Consider the following 23,762-nt stretch of genomic DNA (forward strand, 5'->3'; position numbering starts at 1 on the left):
GCGTGCCGGCGCAGCTGGCGGCCCGGGCGAGCGCTGCGCATGCGCGGCGGCACCGCTGTCAGTTCCGGCTGTTTGTTCGGGAAGTGGATCCGGCCGCCGCCGCCGCCGCCCCCTCCCCCCCCCCCCCCGCTCGCTCCGCCGCCCGCGGCCGCTCCCGCCGCCCCGGCCATGGCCAGGGACTACGATCACCTCTTCAAGCTGCTCATCATCGGCGACAGCGGTGAGGGCGGGCGGCGCCGCCCGGGGGCGGGGGTAGGCCGCTGGCAGGGTGGCCGCCCCTCGCCTCCGCCCGGGCCGTGAGGGGCCTGAGGGCGGCGGCGAGGCCCGGCCGGGCGGCGCGGGGGCGGCGGGGGGGCGGCCTTCTCTGGCGGACCCCAGCGGCCGGTTAGCCGGCGGCGGGGCCGCGGTGCTGTTGGTGCGGGCGGGTCGGCGTGGCCCCCGCGCTTTGAATGAAGGGGCGCCTGTGCCCGGCTTCCCGCAGTCCCGCCTGACAGACCCGCGCTGAGGCGCGGAGCAGGGCCGGGCCCGGGAGGAGGCGGCTCGGCACGTACGATCCCGGGCGGCATCGCCAGCCCAGCCGCAGGCTTGGAGGGCGCCTGCCGATCCGCTGGGATGCGGAGGGAATTCCCGTCCCCTGTGACAGGCGACTCAGGGCACCGATGGGAAGGGCTGGCAGCTCCTCAGCCCTAGGGACCATTGTTTCGAGTGCCACAAATACTACGTTTCAGTACGCTTTATTATCTTAATTATTCCTTAACTCTTTCCCTGATTCAACCTGAAGTCTAACTTCTTGAGTTTGTCACCTTGTTTCAATAAATCCTTGAAGAGCCGGGAGCTTTGTGCATTTCTACTTACAGTAGGATGCGAGTACGTGAAATAGTTGTGAATAAGGGGTAGTTACAGATTTTTGAGAATAGACCTGTAGTTACTTCTGCAGCAGTTTCAGAAGCTGGTGTGTGAACTCAGCCTGTGTCTGGTGCTTTAGTCCAGGCACATAAGTACAGAGACTGGGAAGATTCCTGCCTTCAGTCCAGTTCAGTCTTGGTAACACTCCAACAGCTTACAGTTTAATTTCCATAAACTGGAGAAGATGGCATCCACCCTCTTTTTTTAATAGAGGTGTGGTCCATAAGGCAGCAGGTCCCAGCATGCAGCAAGGCATAGCTCTTGAGTGAAAGTGTAATGTTTCATGATCTTGGCAGTTGTCACCTCCAGAAACTTTAGCTCTATGAAAAAATACTTTATTCTATACTAAACTGTGGTTGCATGAAGGGATCTAAAGAGGGGGAGAGTGCGAGAGCTCCAAAATGGCTTAAAACCATAGGCACTTTTGGGAGCCTATGGGTTATTAAAACCAAATGCTGCATTTTGAGCAGAGCAGTAACTCTGTTGCTTGCTGATGAGTTTCAGAACTGTTCAGGCAAGATAAACAGGATGGTGAAAACTCTGAGGACGACTTCTCATTTTAAACAATAAATGGCATTTCTTAGCTGAGTCTTCTTGAGCAAATTCCCTGTAGTGTACCCAATGAGAGGAAAAAAGTGGTGCGAGAATTGTCGGGTTGCCTGTGGTTCTCTGTTGTAATTAAATCTCACTATGTAGTTTGAGTATTGATTTTTTTCTTTTTTGTTTTTGCTAACCCCAACGGGAAGGCTTTGTCCCCGCTTCCAACAAACAGTTTGCTTGCCTTGTTTATTGATGTTTATTCCCTGCGATGGGAAGTGGACTGATACCGGATAGGGTGATTCTGCTCATCTGCTTTCCTCTGTATTATGCAAATATGTCAAGAGGGTAGTAGGTCTGTGTGTTTTTAGAACAGGGCATCTTGAAAGGCTGGTAGTGATTTCAGTTGTGCCAGATATTTAAAAATAATACAGATGATCTGTGCTTTGCATGTGCTGCTTTAATTCACTTTACCATTTAGTAAGATACGGGTCTTAGAAACTGGTACGGCACAGAAATTTGCTTTTAATTTTGATTCTGCAAAGTCAATAGGCCTTATTCTGTTTTGTTTCATTTTGCTGTCTTCAATAAGCAAAGAGGCCCTGTTAGCCTTCGCTTTTAGATCTTCAAATAACTGCGTAGGAAGTGGAGGGTCACGAAGAGTGTGGTTTCTCTGTATGTGAACAGTGCAGGTCAGAGGCAGTGTTTGTTTAGTGAGATCGTTGTCATCGGGAGCATGTAGAATTTCCTGAGTTCAGGAGGTTTCTCTTGTCTGGAAGCTGCCTCAGTGCATTATAGGCAAGACTGTCTGTGCAGCAGTGGACCATCTGACAAAGCAGTGGTCATGTGCAGCCCATGCAGCTCTGCAGCGTAGCCTGAGGCTGGCTGGTGTTTTGAGAAGGTGGTTTGGTCTGACACTTTTAAGAAGGTCGTGGGTTCCAGCACCTGCTTTCTTTTTACTAAGCCAGAGGCCAAGGCTGCTTGACCAAGAAGCACAGTACTTGCTGAAATAGTTAATTATTTATTTTTTTTAAATTCTTTTTTCGTAGCAGACTGGTATTTTGCAGAGGTTTAGCTCTTGCTAAATAACCAGTCCTCTGTTAAAAGTTCAGGAACTGCTCTGCCACTGTTTTTGAGCTCAGAGGTTTTGAGTGTATGCATGCTGTAGCTTTGTATTTTTCAGTAGCATTCCTTCTTTTTTATTTTTTATTTTTTAAAAAAGATTTGTAATGCTTGGTGAGAAATGAGCATGGCTTCTCCAGATGTTTGGTGATTTGAACTCTTTGTAAATGAGACCTGGCTTTCTGGAATCATGCAGATTTTTAGTTTTGTTTTGGTTTGTGGGTTGATTTTTTCTTTTCCCTCCACTACTAGCTATCTTCAGATCCCAGCAACTGAAAATTATTGGAGTTCTGTATAGTCTTTGCATAGGTCTTCTATTAAGAAGAACTTGCCAGTTATACATCATCAAAATAATTAGCTTAAATAACTTCTACCTGAAAAGATTTAATAGATAATCACCCTGGTGAAGCTGAATTTCCTCTTCATGCCATGGCAGATTTTTTTTTGGGGGGGAAGGGAGAGGGGACATTAACAGCAGAGATGTTATGCAGAGGTAACAACTGAGGCATTCTGATACTCAGATTCCCTTGGTTGGGTGTGCAGGAATGAGTTTCTTAACGATTCTTGTCTGAAGCACTGTGTGAAAAATGCTTCCCTGCAACAGGGTGTGGTAAGGGTGCAAACAATCATTTAAGGAAAACTTGGATAAAGTGCTACTCAAAGCACTTGGAGAAATGTTTCATGGAACATTTTGGCAAAAGGTACAGCTTCAGAAAGGTATGTGTCCTTCCCGTTAGATGTGGAACAAGCCTATTTTGGATGGCAATACAGAGCAATAGTTCCCAACTCCTCTGTTTGGTTTAGGCTTCTGTTAAACTGTGGCTGTGATAACATAAGCTTTATAGTACCAAACCCTAGTCTGATTGTCAAAGTAGTCCAAATTCCACTGCCGTTCAGTGCGGCATAATGAATGGGAGGTAGGCAGTGGTGTTAGGCACGATGTGCAAGTGCTGTTTAATAGAGTAGTTTAGAGCAGTGTTCTTAGTACTTGTTAATTAGCAGGACATACTCATTTTTGGATCTTTCTTTAGCAAATATAAGCCTACTGATCGTTAACTTGCTTTTAGTTATTACTCTTTTATGACCTCTCAGAACTGACCACAGGTCAAAAGCTACCATTTCAGAGTTTGCTGAGGGCTGGTGGAAGGAGGAGACAAAGAAACGCCTGTACTGCTCCTACAAGCATACCGGGTCTTGGAGTGACTGTAGTGGGCTTCATCAAATCCTCAAGGAGAGTACTCAGATGAATAGTCAAGGTGGATGGTACTAAATTACCTGCTGGGAAAATACCCTAGTTAGAGTTAAAAATGCAGTGGATGGGTAAATGCTGTTACGTTATCTGACACCCAAGATGATTGTATTCAAAGGTCTTGCTGTCTTTGTTTGTCATAGGTGTGGGCAAGAGCAGTTTGCTGTTGCGTTTTGCAGATAATACATTCTCAGGTGAGTGTTTTGTTTACTTAGGTAAGTGAAACAGTCAAGGTCTGCTCCAGTGCTTCTGGCTGGCAAGGAGCTGTTGTTCTGCGTTTACCCACTGATGGCTGTTCTAGGAATACATTACATTTCTAACTTTGCTTCTCTTGGTATAAGCCTATACAAGCCATCCTGTCTGATCTTCACTTGCAACTGAAAGTCCCACAGTATTTAAACACTGACATGGTTCCAGAAATAGCTTAGGTTTCTTAGCTTGTGCTGGCTGTTCTGTGCAGACTTCCTATTGTCCATTTGGGATTTAGATTGATTGAATGTTGTGGCTAAACCACTTACATTTGTGACATAACTAATTTATTGGGAGGAAACTCTTAGAACAGACTGTATTCAAAATAAGCGATTGCACAAGCATTTAAAGCAAAGCTTTGTCTCAAAGTTTTCACAAGTAAAATGCTTGCATAGTTACATATTTCTTGAGATATTTGTGTGCTTACTCTAGACTGCTAATGTGGTAGAAGAGTAATTTTATTTTGTAACACTGAGGTTTAAATTTTAAGGTTGGCATGGAAAATGATTAGCTGCAGGTAAAAATATGCAGATCAGCATGACCTGATAGGGCATTTTAAATGATAGGCAGATAGGAGGAACCTTGTTCTCCTGACTAATCTGAGAGCTACTGCCAAATAGCATTCAGAAGTGTGCTTTGGGACATCCAAAATAAACAAGACCGGGGTTCTCACTTGTCCGTGCTTTCCCCTCAGGCAGCTACATTACCACAATTGGAGTGGATTTTAAAATCCGGACAGTTGAGATCAATGGAGAGAAGGTGAAGCTACAGATCTGGGACACAGCTGGACAAGAGCGCTTCCGGACTATTACGTCAACGTGAGTATAACTGGGCTTTGTGATGTGTAGTTTCGTGTAGGGGTCTTGTAGTTTAGAGTTACGGTTTAGATATTTTAATGTTGCAGTTGATTAGCTAACGATAGCTTTGTGATCTGTATAGCAGGACTCCTCTCACCTGCTTTAGACTGATAGCAGTGGTGATATTGTGGCTGGGTTTGAAACTGCGATTTCAGATTTCCTCACTCTTCTGTGTATTACCGTGGTGGCTTTGTCTTATTCCTCTGTTGCTAGTTTGCAAATGGTAGAAACTGGGGGCATTTCACTGCATATAGTAGAAAACTTGTTTCTGAAGCCTGTCCAAGGTTATTCTCTGATTGAATGTATTGCAGGAGTACAGACTGCAAACCCTCTGTCAGTGTCATATAACTAATGAATAGCTTTGAGATTGAAGAGTAGGATTTCCGATATTCAGTTTTCTTTTATGACAAATGCATTTTAGCGGCTATCTTTGTGTGGAGTTCTGTTGAGGCAGACACCCACGTGATGTTAACCTTTTCCTTGGTTCGAGTTCAGTTTCATGCTCATTGTCCTTTTGAACAGTGTGTGCACAGCTTTTCCTGTTCCTGAAGAAACCACACCCAGAGCTGCAGTGGTGGGAACTAAGAATAAAATGTGTTTGTAAACTGATTGCAGTGAAGGAGGGAGGGACTGCTCACCGTGGCACTCAGGGAAGAGATAAAAATGCACTCGGAAATGGAACTTTGGTTTCCTTTGGGTGTTAATAAAAAAAAATAATAATTCTTGAAAGACTCAGGTGTTTCACTTGATCTTTCAGGACTGACTTCTCTTCTGGTTCCTATTTGAGAGGAGGATTGTTTTCAGCTGACATATTAGTTAACTTACTCAGACATAAAAATGATGAGATTGGTTGCATATGTGTTACCTCTGACCAGCTAGAAATGGCAACATTGAACCTGATGTGTGCGCTGCCCCTTTCCTCTGCACTTCTATATGGATATTACTGGATTACTTCCGTTGTTTCTTAAGTGTTTAGCTTGAAAAGACTCTTGTTGCCTCTTGCAGGGTTTCTGTGTGTGACAGCACTTCTTGTTTCAGTGCTGCAGGCAGCTTCAGGCAGGAAGTGGTGGTGGGGGCAGCAATGCAGTGCTGCGGCTCGCATCAGCTGTGCGCACAGGCTCGTCACAGAGTGCCCAATTAGTGCTGAGTCAGCACATGACCTTCCTGTTTTCAGATTCTCTGACATGACTTGGAGCTGCGTTAATGAGCATTGGTTCGTGGGGCTGATGCCAGCTAGTTTAGAAAGCCATGGTATCCGGCACGGAACAGGGAATACCAGGAAAGGAGGTTTCCTTTTGTGAACAGGAGTAGCTGCAGATTGGACTTTGCATAGTGTTTTATGTAAATTTTTTTTCTTTGATCACATTTATAATAGATAAGGTGAAATGGCTTGAGGGCGTTTGTGCCATGACCTGTTTGAACTCTGCTACTAATTTCTTTTGCCTAGCTTTTTACCAAAGTGAGGTGTATTTTACTCTTTGGGAAGTGAAGGCCCCAGTTTTCCTGCCTTAACTCTGGTAGAGTAGTTACAGAATATTCTGTGGTCAGGGAAAAAAGATTTGAATTTTGTGCAGCTTTAAGCAAGCAAGTTCCTGTTGCTAGGTGCATTTGAGGTGTTGAGGAAAATGCTTTGGGAATGCTGCTTATGTTGTCATGAGGGCTCCTTTTGCTGTTAAGTTGGCTAGCTGTGACTGTCTAGCGCTCACTGATATTTTTCTAGAGGCACTCTGGACCTAATGTAACACCTATAAAAACGGGAATTACAAGATTTGGATTTTAGAAATGGTTTCTTTCTTTCTTTCTTTTTTTTTTTAATTGGCAAAGTGATACTGTAACTGATTTGCTTATCCCAAACTGAGTGACAAATCAAGTTACCATGCTAGTACTTATGAAAGAGCTTGTCTACCAAATCATGGGTGGAGTGCGAGTGCACTGTCAACAGACTGTAGTAGTCTTTGACTACACTGAGGTTAAGGATATAAAAAGGTGTTCCTCCAGTGTTACTGTAGGCCAGGAAGTCCCTTTGCAGTTGGAGCTCAGACTGATGTTAAGCCAAGCCTGGCAAGCAAGCCTGAAATTAGAGCCCATCTGGTAAATAATAGTAATTGGTTGGAAGTACTGCTGTGTAGACCTAGAATTGCAAAATGGTAGAGGTAGTAGGAAGTTAATAGTGGAAAATTAGGAAACATTGAAAGGTTGTTCTATTTTTATTTTACTTGATTACCAGCTACAGAATCTGAAAAACAGAATAAAACTGTTAAGGAACAGAAGTGAGGTTGATCTGGAGCGTTCTACAGAAACTCAAGAAAACTGAACTAGATCAGAATTTCAGACGGGGAAGTATAAAAGACAGCAGCTGTTTTTACTCTCTATTAAATGTGGAAATACTGGGATAGCTAGTGCCTAGAGGGAGGGGAGGCCAAGTTTTGTGAATTTGGTTTGCATGGAATGTCTTCCAAGCTAAATTTGATTTAAATTCACCAGAGATGTAGCATGCCAGGGCTTGGCTATATTAGCAGGAATGCTTAAGATGCTCGACCAACCAGTTCCTGTATTTGACTTGGTCTTGTAGATAGGACTACTTTGTCCTGATTCAGGACTGTGGTTTTAGGATTTAGGCTTTACATAATCCTTGTCAGATGCTTGTTCAGTATAAATAGTGATAGCACAGGATCTTCTGCCATCCATTTGTGTGGAATGGCATGTTCAAGAGAGGGATAAGCTTTTTGAAATGATAGAATTGCTGTGTCTTGTAAACCAGATGTGACGGTCAGAAGACTAGTTAACTGACCTGTCACAATAGATACGCTTCCTGGAACCTGAAAAAAAGATGAGTATGAAAACAAAATTATTAGATGTCTCTGGAATTGGTTAGAATTCTTGATGAATGAAAAACAAGGAAACATGTATACTACAAACTAGTGAAATATTAACAAAGGTGCTGGATTAAGCCAGTAATCTGTCTTTCACGTTGGCCAGTTACCTTTCTTTTTTTCTAGAAAAATGAACATATGGGCTCTAGTGCTGCACTCAGTAATACTCTGTCTCTTCTGACTTAGCGACTGTCATGCTTCATGAAACTAGTTGTTGTAACTCCAGATGCTAATCCTGGGAAGCATTTACTAGAGGTTATCTGAGAGCTTTCTCGCTGGTATTTTGTAGTAGGGAGTACTACAATGAATGGCAAAATGTTCCTTTCTGCTTAGAAAGGTAGTCTTCAGGATGTGAGGGGAGAATGCAGATGGCTGGAAAACATGGTGAGTTCAGTTAACCAGTTCCGAAGATTTTCTGTATCGAGCCTGCAGTATTAGTAAGTAATGTTTCAAAGGCAGTAAGCTTATGTCCTTAGGCTTCTTTAAATATAATTCTGTAGGTAGAACAAGCAATTTAGGTGTTTATTTCAGCTTAAATGTTCATATTCCTAAGCCTTTTCCACACCAGAGCTAAATGTAACGCCTTTAGATCTAGGTGACTTTTCCAACCATATGGAAGATGGTTGGCCTACTATCAAGCATCCAAGGGCATATAAAGGGCAGGTTTGGTTGTCTTTCACCTCAGTGGGGTACTTTCACGGACACTCTAAACATGAATAACTGTTCTCTAATTTTTTTATTTTCTTCTGTATTTCACAAATGTATTTATCACTAGGAGTAGTAGCAGTTACTGGTTTCTGAGGTTTGTAGGGTACATGGCAGAGTACACCTACCATATAGAGGACAGCTAGCATCAGTCCTTTAGTCCTTGAGTGGCAAGCTGAGATTAAGAGCTCCATTTCTCTTCTGCTCTCATTTCTGTGGTCTCCATCTTCCCTAAAATGTGGATGGGAAGAAGATAAGGCATTCTTTCCCTAGTGTCAAAGCCTAAACTACCTCTTGGTTGCCAAAAGCACAAAATTTACACCTACTCCTCCCTGAATGCCAAAAGCCCCATCTGTTCTCTACTTGCCAAAGCCTACAACTTGTTATAAAAGCAATTCTGCACTGCATCATTCTGAAATTTGAAGTATGGGGTAGGATAAATCAGATTTTGTTTTCTACTACTGTCCTGCACTTGGGGTTGGAGAATCTTTGCTGTCTCTGTTAAGCCTAAAACGTTATGTAGGACACAAAGCTGTATCTTAACAAATGATAGAAAATAGCATGACTAGCTTTTTGAGAAAAATGTTTATTATGGGGCCTAAGACTTGGAGAATAAAAGGTAGTCATGGTCTTATCTCTCCGGCTGCTAAAAGGTAATGTCAGCCAATGGAGAAAATGACATTTTAGTGTAGATGAGGGGTTGGCAACCTTTCTAGAATGACGTGCCAGACAATTTTCCCTTCTAAAAATAGAAGCAGTGTCTGCTGGTAGGAACTCAGCAGGAGTCAGGGGTTGCTGTCTTGCACAAAGGAAGATATTTCTGATGAGGTGGTTGGCAATATTAGTGCTCTGTGACAGGGGGATGACAGGGGGTCGCAGCTCCTGTGGTGCAGTTTTGAATGCCATAGCGGTCTGTGCTGCTTGTTCTGGCCCCCAGTCCTCATCCCTAGGAGCAAACGGCTGTGCTGATGACATGTCAGGAATGGGATCTATACGTGCAGGGTGCATGTTATTCTACTCCCTGGCATGATATGCTTTGCCTAGAAAATCTAGGTGCGTGGGCAAGGTAGGAGCAGCAGGATGCTCCGTTGGGTCCTCTGGTTCGGATGGCTGGGATACCAGGCATGGTTTTATGGTGTGCACAGCAGAACGAAGCAGCTTGTGTAGGTGTAGCTGAACCACTGCGTTTCTCTGAAAACTGAGCGTTGTCTTTGCAAATGTAATGCTCAGTGTTAGGGAGGAAGTGGTAGGTCAGCCCAAGGGTTGCTGGATTAAAAGACTGTTAGGTGATAAGGGAGAATTTGAAGATAATGAGTTTATTGTTCAGATGTAGAGAAATCTCCTGTATTGGTAGGATCAGAGATCTTTCCCTTTCTGATGCTATCACACAAACAGCATTCATCCAAAACGATGTGCAATACGTGTTAATGTCAGGAGAGGATGGATGGATTATTTTTTAAATGTGTGGTTTCAGGCCATGGAATATTTTTTCCTCTAAGTGATCTAAGTTATGAAATAAAGTTGAGCTTGTAACAAAGCAAAGCACAAATGCAGTCTGTAGCAAGTTTGAAGGCTATTAATGGAACTGATTGGGAAAGGACTAGAATATTTGAAAGTGCAGGATCTCTTAAGGGGTGGGAATAAGTAATTCTTGCCTGAGTTAGTCCTTGCCAAGGAAAGTGAATGTAAAGCATAAATTACTGGTGAAACACAGTGTGGAAGAAGTATTTGACTGTCTTCTGAAAGTGCCCAGATGAGCAATAAGAATGGGTTCTCCTACTTCTGTAGAGTATGTATCTTATCATAGAGGAGTATTATACCCAGTGACAGTATTATACCCATGTCACTACAAAGTGATCATGAGAGGAAAAGGGTCGGGGGGGGAGATGTGTGCACTCTGTATGTGATATATGCCTATCTGTGGAAGTCTGTCTTGGTGATTTATAAAGGTAGGTGGCTTCTGTTCTAGAAGGGATGATGAGGCTGATCATAAGAAAGAAGAGGAAATGAAAGGGAAAGAGCAAATCTACACAAAATATAAAAACTAGGTGCTGATGAAGACCTTGCTGTCAACTGTTTTATTTTTTTTTTTTTTTTTGTCAAAGCTGCCTAATTTGCAGTAGGAAAAATACCTGGTAGTCCTGTGAATGTGGCTGAAAACCGAGAAGGTGGAGCTTGCTTTTTTTTATATAGCATTGGCATGGTGCACATACTGTCTGCTCTTAGTGGGTTTATGCAGGTGATAATGTTGGAACTTGAATTGAGATACTTTTCTTGCATATCAGAATTGCTTATCATCTTATAAAGGTGGTGGTTGCCCAAGACTAATGGGAATAAACTGAAAAAAAGTTTATTTTTAATGGCTAAAGGTAGCAGAGCGCATTGAATGCACATATGGAGTCGATCTGTTGAGTAGGAAGGTGTGATCAGAACACAGTCGCTCAACAAGACAAATTTTTGAGAGCTCAAGAGAACTGTGACTGAGGGTTGAGTATATCAGAAGATTGCTGAAATTTTAGTCTGTAAGTGATCTTTCAAAGATAACAAAAATACTGCAAAAACTGAGTGTGGCTTGTACAACACGAAGGTTAACATCACGGCCAGTTTTGAGGACATACTGGGGGCACCACTACCTTTTGCTTACGTAGCTGAAAGACAATATTAATCTTTGAAGGTCCTGACAACCTGAACAAGGAAGAGAACAGTAGTATTTGGACTTTGAAACCTACTTGTATAGACTAAATGAGCAGGGGACTGTAGGTTTAGAGTAGCATGTGATCTAGCTGCTGTAAAAGAATTAAATGACTCCCAGTGGAACAAAAATGGGGGCACTTGATTACCTTAACTTGAGGATTTGTTATGAATCTTGTAAAAGTTAAGTGAAAGAGAAAGAGCTGAGAAGGTGATACATAGCTGGAGTTAACATTTTTTGTCTTTTCCTCCTCCATAGGTATTACAGAGGAACACACGGGGTCATTGTTGTCTATGATGTAACTAGCGCAGAATCTTTTGTGAATGTAAAAAGGTGGTTGCATGAAATTAATCAAAATTGTGATGATGTCTGCCGGATACTAGGTAAGTTTGTAATGGAATAGTTGCAACATTTTATTTATTTAGTAGGCTGAGCTGCTGAAGTACCAAAATGACCTTTTTTTCTTTCTTTCCTTTTTCAGTGGGGAATAAGAATGATGACCCAGAGCGAAAAGTGGTAGAAACAGAAGATGCCTATAAATTTGCTGGGCAGATGGAGATCCAGTTGTTTGAGACCAGCGCCAAAGAAAATATTAATGTGGAAGAGGTAATGTAATACACAGAAGAGTATAGCTAAACTATTTGGGGATAATGGTCTGGGAAAAAATATCAATTACATTCTTCCCATTGAGGAAGAAAGATAAAATGCTTTGTACAAGTTGCAAGTAAGTAGATAAAATGTCAAAAGGAGACATTCAACTGTGTGTGGAAGAGTTGGCGAAGCGAAATGAAGGAGCTCATGTTGCATTTTCACTTGCTTTACAGTGCGTACATACTGGGCATGGTCTCAGGAAAGACTCACTAAATTGCTTCTAGGAGGTGGGACTGCCCAGTCTTCACTCCCGGCTTCAGTTGCCAGACTGACCTGGTTTTATTTACAGGTTTGGGAAAGGGGAAGGAGGTGGGAGTGGGTTGGGAAGGTACTGGATTTCCACTTGGCCTGTAGTGGGTTGGGGAAGATCTCTGAACCGTGGTTGAAATACCTAGAAAAGTGGCGTTGCTCCAGAAGAACAGCATCCCACAAAAGCTAGCCTGAGTTCATGGGTGGTCTGAACTTGCTTGTTTCTCTTGCAGATGTTTAATTGCATTACAGAGCTAGTCCTGCGAGCAAAGAAAGAAAACTTAGCAAAGCAGCAACAGCAGCAACAGAACGATGTGGTGAAGCTAACGAAGAACAGTAAAAGGAAGAAGCGGTGCTGCTAATGCCCTTTCCCTGCTGCAGTGACTCTGCTCTCAGACAGATCAGCCCCTCCAGCTAGACTCTGGCAATTCCACTGGGGCAGGCTTTGGGAGGACTTTCTCAGTTTTGTGCCGTTATTTAAAGATTATTTTTTTCTCCATGTTTTCTATCAAGAGGCGCTGGCACCTTACCACTTCAGTGCCAAGAAGGTATCGGATGGAATCTTGCCCCCCTCTCCTCCCCTGCTCATTCCAGTGCGCCTTGTAGACAAGAAGGACGTTGCCTACCAAGTGGACTAATTAACCCAAGAGTTTGTATATAATGTATATTGCTTTAACCAGCCTCGCCTCCCTGTTGTTGCTTTGGCTTATGCCTTCTTAATGTCAACCAATCATGGACTGCAGAGTTCATCTTTTTAAAGAAATAGTACAAAGTTCTTAAATCAAATTGGCCCCAGGCTGGCAGCAACTGCTTCCTGGGGCTTCCGGCTTCATTTCTGTTGGGCTCCAGGCTGGCAACTGGTGCCCCTGGGGCCTATGGCTTCACCCGCAGCTCCAAGCTTTTACTGGGGCTCAGGCTTTGTTTTTCTAGGTACCAGGATTGCAGGTGTTGCTGCTGGAGCCTGGGGTTTCACTTCACCAGCCCCTGGGCTGGCAGCTGGTGCTGCTGCTGGGGCCTTGAATTTCAGTTTGCCATGATCCAGATTTGTGGCTGGGTCCTTGGGTTTCACCACCTTGTGCTGCAGCCCAGCTGTACCTGTGCTGTCCTTCAGTTTGTATCAAGATACCGAAAAACAAACCAACCTGCAGAAGTGGGATTTATGTGGATAAAACCTTTTTTTAAAAAAAAAAAAAAGCAAAGTTTTAACTCCTTTGGCCTCTGCTTCTGGTTCTGCCAGGGTCCTAAGTGAGGGTCCGTTTCTTTTGAGAACAACAAAAACCATGTGATTCTGCCAAAACCCCCACACTTCTCCTCGTTGCCCTGTCCACAAATAGGCGATCTGAACTTGAATGTGAATTTTGGTGGCAAAGCTTTTGGTTTTGAGAGGGAAAAGGCATAAAAATAAATCCAGCTGTTCTGGATTGATGTCTGAACATGAAAGCTGCTGCAGGATCATTCCCAGGATTCTTCCGTTAGGAAGGAGGACTGCTGTTGAATGTTAAAGAAATGGAAAGCTTGCTTGCTTGGGTTATGTGGTGGTGGAGGATCACACCTGGAAACAAACTGGTCTCACCGTGCTCAGCAACAATTTCCTGGCCCTTGTTGGCCTTTCTGGGAAAACAAGGGCTTGGTTCATCAGCCTGGATAGATGTAGCTAAAGGTGGAGAGTGTATGTGCGTGTAACTAAAATACCGAATGGGCTGAAAGTACATGCTCAGCACCTGAATAATTGCCTGAATAATAAGAAAAAAAAGAATTTTTCCTTCAAACGACTAAAAGGCACAGAGGGTATGACATCCTTTAAGACCCTGAAGGTGGATGTTTGTCAGTCAGTGGCCCTGTGGCATTGCTGGCCTTAGTGTTTGGTAGGATGATTCACCAATGTCCATGAGCTTTTCAGCCCACTTCTCTCCCTTCCTTTCCCCTCCCCCAGGAGAGGCTAAGTTTTAGTCACTTACTTTGCCTGCATTTTTTTAGATTTTATGGGTTGTGGTAAGACCCCTAATCATACAATCACATCACAATCAATCACTTTAAAGACTTTCTAAAAAATGCAAACAATGAATGTGTAACACATTATTTTTTAATCAGTTCAGGTGCTGGGAGTATGTATCCAGCTGCCTTCACCCATCTCTTTTCTTCACATATCTTTCATTGGTAACCCAAGAATAAGAATGAGCTGGGATGATATTGCTAGTGTGAGCTCTGATAATTGTAAGACTTGAGCAGCTATGGAAAGTGGCGGCTTACGTTACACTGGTCCATCCTGTCTGCTTTCTGATGTCAAATGTGGTGCGTGCCCAAGGAAGGAACTGGGTCAGCCCTCAAAGCCTTCCTGTTGAAATGAAGCTGTCCTGTGATGGCTACCACTTTCAGATTTGAGGGCCCAGCTGCGTCGATTTGGGACCCTTATGGTAGCATGTGTGCAGATCTAGGAGGGAGTAACTTCATAGACGCAGAAGTAAAGAAAATGTCTGAATTTACTGGAAATGATGCAATAAAATGAGGAAATGGTGCACCCAAGCCTGGAGTGTTCTCTTCTATGGAAAGATTGATCCTCTTTGAGTCCAGGTCTTTGTGGCCACGGTTTGAACTCTGCCAATCCAGGTGTCCAGCTTCCTGGCTTAAAGCGGGATTTTTTTGGTTATTTTTTCTTAGAGCTGGCTGTAGAGGAGCAGTTACCTCTCTGCTTTTGCCACTGACTATTCAATTGGAAGGGGTGGGGACTGTGTCTCTAGTGGTGCTGATGTGAAGTTTCCTAAATGTTGAGCAATGGAATGTCTAACTGGTTTGCTAGGATTATTTCTGTAATGAAAGTTTCTAATTATGCTTTTTAAATAATTTTAAAAAACTAAAAATAAAGGTTACAAGCTGCCAAATCTTTTTCAAGGCTCTGTTTCCTCTGCTGTCCAGCATTTGGAGGTGGAGGGTGGCAAGCCAGGGGTGAACTCTTCTGCTATATGTAGATGTTGGTTGTTTTTTTTTTCCTGAGAGGGTGTATTGGCAAAACCATAATCAGTGCTTTCAAATGTTTAGTTATTGTTCTAGTTTTAAATGTGAATGAGTGAGTAAGCTGTAACTGGTAACCTTGTTCCTGTGTGAAAGTGAGATGCTCATGATTTTGCTATAATCTTTTGTCTCTTCTGTTCAACAAAAAGTGGTGAGTGAGCTTTGAAAGCTTCTCCTCCAAGGCAGCAGGGGTCAGACCCTGAGTTGATTAAAAGCCATCTGGAGTCTCTCCTTGCTTTCCCAGGAAATTAATGTATGTGTTTCTGTATAGGAACTATGCAGCCGTCGCTGTTCTTGTTGCCCTTAGCATTCACTTACCCCTGCCTGCCCTTGATGCGTAAGCAGGTTATGGAAGGCAGGTCCTCGCCTCTGGAGGAGCGTGGTGAAAACTGGCTGGGGGAAGGTGCCTTGTCGTCTGTCTGCGCTGTTCTGCTGTTACTGTAGAGGGGAATCCTGAGGATGTGTAGATGCTCTGAACTGCAGCTGGCACAAGCTGGAGATATTTCGTTGTCCATCTGTGTTTTGTGTCTAATCTTGTTGAAGATTGAATATCCCTCTGTATAAAAGCCAGTAAATGATAGAAATGGCTGGAAGGTGGAGATGATTTACAAGCTTGCCTTTCTATTTTCCTGTGCAGCAGGAGATAACAAATGCTTCAAATGTTCTTTCTCCAGGACAGTTCTCTTCTGAACATGTGCAAGTGCTTTATGTAGCTGAATTTCTGGGGGTAATAAAGTCCCAAAGATGATGTTGGGTGTTAAAGATGACAGTGAACTTGTTTTGCAGCTAGGCAAGATAAGCAGTGACTTGACACCTGAGACTGTATTGTATAAATGATCTGTTTTATTCTGAAGAGAACTATTTACAAAAGAAGTAGAGCATTGTTTTTACTAAAAATATGCCTTTATAGATTTTTATAATATGTATCTTATAAAAACCATACATTTATTTACATTACTGCTACATACAAAAATTACAGCACTGTGGCATATGTACATATCTATAGATACATTCTTTCTGCTTGTCCCTGCTGTGTGCTTTTCCCCTCTTCAAACTAAGGAAATCATTGCTGCAGCACCCAGACGCTTCCTTTCTTGGCTTTTTGGTTAAAACGATCTTGCTTTATATAGCCAAGTGGGGAGTAGAGAGTTTGCCTGATGTAGAGGCGTATCTGGAATTTACCATTCTAAGTAGGACAAGTGCACGCACCTATCAAGTCGTTGTGCATGCAGCACTGCCTATAACCTCGCTCCTTGCTTCTCTGTGCAAAATTTGTCTGTTGTCATTAATCGATCTATCGTTCATCTCAATGGCAAATTGCTGATCTAAATTTGTATTAAGATAAAGTGCTAGTGATTGACCTTTCATTTACACTTACTTGTTTCTTGTTTACAGTTGCTTCCCTTGCAGGAGATTGAGCCCTTCTCCCTTAGGCTAGCATAAGAAACGTTTGCCCAGTCAGTCACCTGTTGCCTAACTGTGGAAAAGTTCTTTGTAACCTTAATCTCAGCAGGCATCTCTTCTCTGTGCAATATTTGAACAGTGGCTGTGCAGCACTACTGTTTTATTTACCAGTATCTCAAAAGCAAGGCTGAGTGTTGTATTCAGAGCTGCTGATCCCACTCCTTAAATCTACTCGGGGATCCTGTGTACCTGCTGGATCAATGTGCTTCCTCCATCTCGTTCACTGGGGCTGATGTTTTCCTTTGCGCCACGTGTGTCCTAGACCTAGAAGTATCAAGTATCACAAATGGAGTGTCTTCTAACCCAGCACTGCAAGGATGGTTCCAGGCTCCTGGCTGTGGCAGGATGGAGATGAATGTTTTAATGACAGCTCAAGGTGAAGTAGTCAGGACCTTGTTTAAAACACAACATGACAAATGACAACATGAAGGACTGCATTGATAAGGTTTTTCAAGACAGAAAACAAAACCTAGCTGCTATGTTAAGGCAGTTTCTGTTCTTGTTAAGTAGCAGCTCAGCAGAAAGAGGTCTCCTTTGGTGTGTCGTCCAGTTCATTAAACCCAATTCTCTTGTATTTCTGGGTTTAGTAGTGCAACTACATCTTTAGGATTAAGGGGCTAGTTCTAAGAAAGCATACCCAACTGGCACCTTACAACATGCTGACTTTCCTCTTGCAATCTCTTACATCACTTACTAAATAAAAAAAACTGCAATGGGCTTAAGGTAGGTTCCTCATTAAATGAAGAGATACGCTGTGCATTTCAATTGCCTACCCCTGCAACTGGATGAGTCACTTTCCTCTCAGCAAATGCATAGCAGAAGGCACCTTTCTTCATCTCATTACTGCATCTTCATTGGATAGCTTAAGGTCCTTGCCTTAGGATTGCATACATGCATACATACATCCTCAGGGGGTTAGAGTCCCACACAGCTGCTGGGCATGTGGTTTGAAGAGAGCTGTTGGGGCCGGGGAATGACAACTGACAGCAGAAAAAAAGTCCATGAGGACCAAGATGTTCACATGGCTCGCCCACAAGAAGCAGAGCATCGTTTTCAGATAGTGTGTAAGACAACTGTTCACAGGCGTTGCTGGCATTCATGAACCCACACCTAATTTTGCAGCTACCAAAGTTTATGTTAATGCATATGGGTGTAACTGAGTCCTGACAGCAGGAGATGCTGGGCGTGTGTCTCCTGTCTCTGCCCTATTGAGAATCACGACACAGGGGAGACAGGAGGATGAGAACTTGCCATCCTGAGAGCACGCTTGGCACTGCACTAGGTCCCCTCACCTCACTTGCACAAGTGGACACAAGCAGATACTCAACAGTCGAGCATTGCCTAGAAAGGAGAAGTCAAGATTCATTTTCCTTCCCTGCCTGCGAGACTCCTGATTCCTTTCCCTATAAGCATCAAGCTGTATTGGTGGTGCTTTACCCAAGTCTTCCCTGGAGCAGGATCTGCAATCCAGGTTCCATTGCTTTCAAGTAAGTGGGTTTTACTACTTAACTTTTTACCATCATTTTCAGTCCCAAAGAGTACTCTGCTCCTTGCAACATGGAGCTACCTTAGTGCAAGATGATTTCATACCAGTGTGGTAGTTTCATGCTAACAAGGAAATATGTCAAATCTTTGTAGGCAGAAAGGGTATCTGTACTGAGGTATTATGGATGTTCTATCCCATAGATAAGTTGAATAATAATAAAAAAAACCACAAGCCACCAACCTCTTACCTGCTTCTTAGAAGAAGGTGTTTGATACCTAACTCTAGCAGAAAGCTTGTTGCTGTAAATAGTGAGCAGAGATAGCAGCTCCCTGTAGGATGGTGTTTTAGCACCTAAGTTGCTGAGCAGGGCAGAGCTGAATGTGTACTTGGCTCCACCTGCTGTGGACCAGTGTAGGTGGTAGCCTCTTTAAAGCAAGAGGGAAACAACTGAGGGCCTGTGGGTATCGTGAACTAGGAGGATGTATGAAAACTGCATGGCAGCAGCAGGACATCTCTGAACTTAGGCTGGCGTTCCTTGCTGGTTTATGATGGCAGGCTGTGGTAAAGAGGAGAGCTGTAAGGTGCCCATTCAGTGTGTAGGGAAGGTCCCTACTGAAGTATTGCAGGAGTTCCAGCACCGCTGTGTGCATACAACAAATAAGCCACGTGCCTTCTCATTGACAAGTCATGCTTACAGCAAAGCAGGCTCTGATCACCTTCCATTGAAAGGACATTTGGCTACCTGCTTGCCGAAGGGCTGAGGAGTAAATGACCTGCAGGCAGGGACAAATACTCATCTTTTTTGTCAGGCCGTAGCTAATGTTACTGCATGGGACAGAGTAAGCTGCGGGCTTTCCAGAGCTTTGTAGACACCCTAATCACCTGTGGCTTTAGTGAAGGTAGATGCCCGCCTGCTTTCTGAGGATCAAGTCTGCCAACCCAGTGTCAGAGACCTACAAACATTATTACAGGTAGGCTTTCAGTGAATTATGAGTTAGGCTTCTTGGGGCCTATCCAGTTAAAATGACAAGTTTCTTACTCTGGGAGGTGTGCATGCCTTTGTGGAAAGGTGTGTGACTTGCTGAAGCTCCACAACTACCTTTGGCCATTGGAGGGTAAGTAGGTGCCCCAGGACTGAACATCCACAACTTTCATCCAGTTTGTAATCCCTTGTAGATGGTCAGTCTCTTGGGGAGAAATCCTTAACATTCTGTGTAACTACAGACTCTACAATTCTTACCACTGTAACAGGAGGGAGCTAGAGAAGACAGCAACATCAGCAATCTTACAACTGCTCTGATCTGTGAGGAGCCTGGATTCCCAGCAAGAGGCAAGCAGCTACGCAGAGCTGCAGGGGACATGGCGTCCAGGCAGGATGTGCAGTGAGGGCTCAACTTCCACCACAGAGAAAGCTACACTTGTCAAAACGTGGCAGTGCTGGGGCCAGAGCGACTCCAGTCTCAGTGAGATGGATGAAGGATATCACAGCTGCTGCCAGAACCGGAGGGAGGTGTAAGTGACTCCCCTTTCTTCTCTTCCATTCAGCTTTTTTCTTCTCCCTGTGCTCACTGTGATGGCAGTTCTCAATCCCCTGTGCTGCTTTGTCTTGGGGCTGCTTATGTCCTTCTCCAGCATGAGAATGCTTTTAAGACAATCAGATTATTCTTCACAGCAGAAACTAGGCTGTGTCAAAGCGCCTAAAATATACCCTGAAGTTTATCACTTCATTTATAGAATAGGAAAAGTTTCTTTCTATTAGTATCACATTGCTAATTTGCAAATCTCCAATTCATGTAAACATTTGGTTCAGACCAGGTGCGGTGTAAATAGTGCAGAGTCTCAAGGGTTAACTCCTTTGCCCCCTTCTTTTTACTTAATTGGGTCCATCAGCAAGCTGGGCAGCTGCCCCACTCCCCATCTTGAAGCAGGAATTGTTGGAGAGGTTTCTCTTTTTCAAATTAATTTTTCTTGAAAAAGGAAAAGAGACGGTTCCCTTCTGCCCCAACGGGCTCGTCCCCCTGCTGCTCCGGCCTGAACACGGGGGAGGGTCTGGCACTCCGTTTGGCGCCGGAGCCACTGGAGAAGGAATAAGCAAGCTGGCTCCATTCCTTCGGGTGTTTGTCCATCAGCTGCTGGTCAATGACCCTGTGCATGTCATCCTACGGCAAAGGGACAAGAGAGGTTGTCAGTGGCAGCTGATGCTCAAAGAGAGCTCACGCAGGGACGCGACTGGAATGGGTGCGAAACGTGCTGTGATGAGATGGAGGAGGGATGGTGACAAGAGCGGGGACAGGCCTAGCTCCCCACCTGGCGGTAGGCTCAGCCTTGCTTGCTGCCCTGAGGCTTTTTACTGAACAAGGAAGGTAAATAACACAATTCTGAGGGATGAATTGCTCAGGTGGTCTCGCAGAGGAGCATTGTGCCTGCTTGGGACTCTGTGACACCCCTAAACTATGTTTTCCTGCTGTCTGCAGCTTGCAGATGTCCCCTTTAGGGGGAGAAATAAATAAAGAATAAATGCAGCAGAAAGGAAATGCCAGGAAAAGTAAGGCTGTCTGTCCTGAGCAGATCTATGTGCTTGCCATGTGGAGCAGGCAGGTAGGCATGACAGAGCTGTCTGCACAGCCACTGTTAGTGGGGCTTCCTTGGGGAAGGTGCCGCTGGGAGCCGAGGGGCTGGGGCCAGGTGTGGGCCCACCAGACCCCATGTGGGTTTTGCATCAGGCTTACTGAAGAGAACTGACTGCCCTCGTCCCTTAGACCTGCTCCTTCCCCTAGAGCCAACAGAGCAGTGCGAACTCTCTGACCACCAGCTTGGCATGAACAACTGCACTGTGGTTTTCCAGAGGCACCAGAAACACTTTGGTTTCATCCATGTTTGCAGCACAGTGAAATTGCTCTACCCAAAATAATGTCAGTTCTGTTGCTGCTAATGATATGCTAACGTGTTCCTTGAAAACCTGGCTATCAATTACACAAATTTTAAACCTTCAGATCCATTATTTCTGCTATAATTGCATATTAAACTTGATCTCAGTGAAAATGTGTGTACACAAAGTAGCCGCACAGGAGAAATCAACAGTTCTCCAGAGATTTACTCCCTGATTAGGGCTTAGGGCACTATCTGGTGAGAACAAAGGTATGTTTTTATATATGTATATATATATATATATATATATTTGGATGGGCTGTAGGGGTGGAAGTGCTGTTTGTTTGGAACTCGGGGAGCACTGAGATGGAAGGGAAGGTGCTGCCATTGCCCAGTGGGTGCCCCAGCTGCTCTGTAGCTCGATGTGGAATAAAACCAGCCAGCCTGGACTGGAGAAGGCTAATCTTTTGTTGCAGCATTTTTTGCAGGAAAAAGGATTGATAGCCATGGCCTGGACCTGAATTTAGTATGGGGACATTCCTTGGGGGAGCAAGAGGGTGCACAGCTACATGGACTGGGGAAGCTTTGGATCTTTTTAGAGCAGGGCTGGAAAAGGAAAAGGCAGAGGGAGAGTTGAAGAGGTTAAGGTAAACATCAGCATTAAGGTGAAACAGATTTCCAGAGGTGAAGCTGCCATGTGAAAATGTGTAGCACTTGGATTTTGAAGGCACCTCTTCTAGTAAATGAGGTAGGCACCCAGGCTCCAGCATGGCAGATCTGTGTCCTTGGTTAACCACATAACAACAGATGAATATGATTTTGAGATATATATATATATATGTAAAAATACTATATATATATACACATAAAAATACAGTATGCGCTATTGAGACTGCACTGTGTTTGGGTCACTGTCTGATGCGGGAATCGGAGAACACAGCACTTGGCTGTGGAGATTTGGGGTAGGTGTACACAGAAGGCTGGGGCAGAGCTGTGGTCCCTGCCTTGGCACTGGGCAGGGGCACAGGAGTGTCCGGGGATGTGGAGGGAGGACAAACACCAGCGGTATGAGTCCTGCCCAAAAAAGCAGTCCCATAAAGCTGGATAACATGGTACCGGTGTGCTTTGGGCATTCTGGGCAGGAGTTTCTGCTCTTTGCAGAAGAGATGAGGCTGAAGGAGGTGCAAATAGTATGTATTCTCTTTGTGAGCTGGAGCTGGGCTCCCTTGCATGAGATGAAGGTTGGAGCTGCCCAAGGCAACCTTGGAGGCTGGTGGCTATGGCCGTGCAGGCTGCAGCGCTCTGCTGGCACTGCTGCAGCATCTCCTAACCTAACGGTGCCACTGTCATTGCACGGAAGCCACTGAGCTCTCTCAGAGAAGCAGGCCTCTTTACTTCCGTATTCCTTTCCTACTCCCAGTAACACTCCTCCTGCCCCCAGTCAGATAATGATGAATACCACTGGGGGTCAGCTAAGACATGGAGGGGAGGTGCACATCTGCTCCTGTGCTAGGCTCAGATGCGCAGGATTTTGCTTGTGGCATATTTTATAGACTGTATGATTATGTGCTTACAGAAAACTGTGATCTTGTTGATGGCCCTTGGTAAAGTGCAGACTAGAAGAGCGCAAGAGCAAAACCTTATTAGATTAAAGCCTCCATTTATGCCCAGCTAAAGCACAGAATCTCATCCCCTTTTATCAGAAACATTCAGCTTTGCAAAGGAGTCCCCAAAATACGTAAATTGCCTGACTTGTTTTGTGCCTCTGTGGTTGAGCTTCTGTTCTGAGGACATTAGGTGCTTGGAAACTATTTTGCTGCTGTGTAATAACACTTTAGGACTTTCATGTTGGAGTCAACTTTCTGTAGTGTTAGTAAGCCTGATCCTCATCTCACAGAGCTGATAGGAGCAGGGTTGGGGTTGCTGTATTGCTGCAAGTGGACAACAGAGTGTAAAGTGAGAAAGCAAACACCTGTTATTAAAACCCTAAGCTGGGGATACTCCAGCACTAAATACTGAGTGTACTAGTAAGTAGGTCTCAATTTATACCACCCACCCAAACTGAACGAGAACTTGGATATAGGCAGTTCCTATGCAGAGCACTGAATGTCACTTACTAGGTAACAAGGCTGAGAAGTAAAATCCCAGTCTGTATTTCGAGTTTTCCACATATAGATATGCTGAATACTGAGGATTAATGTTGTGTGCCTCAGCCTGGCTTTCTTTGTGGTGACCTGGGGGTAAAACCTCACCACAGGGTCTAGGATGCTGCCTCTTGTGCCCTGGCCTGGCACTGGGATGGTGTGTGTGTATACAGAATATGGGTGGGTGATGGAGACCCCCCACTAGCCCTTCTTGCCAGATGACAGTGAGGACGGACACAGATGCGGGTGATGGTGGCAGCAAATGGAGCAGGCGAGGGGATGGAGGGTGCATGGCGAGGGTGCAGGGAGCTCACCTCAAAGGCAGGAGGGGTGTACGACTAAAGCTGTTGGTACAGGAACTGAGAAAGGCCACTAGATCAGAAACCAAAGGAGCCAGATAGTAAAAAGCCCTGAGGAAGCAAACTGTAAGCAGGAGAAAGAAAAGAAAAGAAAAAAAAAAGAAAAGAAAAAAAAAAGAAAAGAAAAAAAAAAGAAAAGAAAAAAAAAAGAAAAGAAAAAAAAAAGAAAAGAAAAAAAAAAAGAAAAGAAAAAAAAAAGAAAAGAGAAACGAAAACACAGTGGAGTTGAAACAGGAGCGAGGTTGTACGGGACAGGTTTCTACCGGTCAGGCTGGTTGTTAGTAGAGTTGGGGTCTTGCATGGTCTGCAACAAATTACTATAACTGGCCTGGACCTTTTTTC

The 23,762-nt window shown here is 44.2% G+C and overlaps 2 protein-coding genes across 6 annotated transcripts in view; one reads left to right on the forward strand and one right to left on the reverse strand.

Annotated features, from left to right (window-relative positions):
• The first annotated feature begins 64 nt into the window (after positions 1 to 64).
• RAB35 (RAB35, member RAS oncogene family) lies at positions 65 to 14,608 on the forward strand. The gene is made up of 6 exons (XM_080407250.1): positions 65 to 220; positions 3,958 to 4,008; positions 4,758 to 4,881; positions 11,449 to 11,573; positions 11,672 to 11,796; positions 12,324 to 14,608. Exons 1-6 carry the CDS (start codon positions 169 to 171, stop codon positions 12,450 to 12,452), a joined length of 606 nt encoding a protein of 201 aa, XP_080263376.1. The 5' UTR covers positions 65 to 168; the 3' UTR covers positions 12,453 to 14,608.
• Positions 13,277 to 23,762, reverse strand: part of BICDL1 (BICD family like cargo adaptor 1) — a 54,615-nt gene continuing 44,129 nt past the window's right edge. For 3 of the 5 annotated variants that reach the window (XM_080407157.1, XM_080407156.1, XM_080407154.1), the window contains one exon: positions 13,277 to 20,208. In XM_080407157.1, coding sequence (XP_080263283.1) covers positions 20,008 to 20,208 — 201 coding nt within the window. In that variant the 3' untranslated portion in view covers positions 13,277 to 20,007. Of the gene's footprint in view, positions 23,485 to 23,762 lie in introns of all 5 variants that reach the window. The other 2 variants (XR_013931240.1, XM_080407155.1) reach the window with 2 other exon arrangements.

Source organism: Falco punctatus, assembly GCF_963210335.1.
Source record: "Falco punctatus genome assembly, chromosome: 1".
Taxonomy (NCBI): domain Eukaryota; kingdom Metazoa; phylum Chordata; class Aves; order Falconiformes; family Falconidae; genus Falco; species Falco punctatus.

Coding starts and splice junctions, on each gene's coding strand:
- RAB35 (XM_080407250.1), top strand. CDS start 169: ATGGCCAGGGACTACGATCACCTCTTCAAGCTGCTCATCATCGGCGAC. Junction 221..3,957: donor GCTCATCATCGGCGACAGCG/GTGAGGGCGGGC, acceptor TGTTTGTCATAG/GTGTGGGCAAGAGCAGTTTG. Junction 11,797..12,323: donor AAAATATTAATGTGGAAGAG/GTAATGTAATAC, acceptor TTTCTCTTGCAG/ATGTTTAATTGCATTACAGA.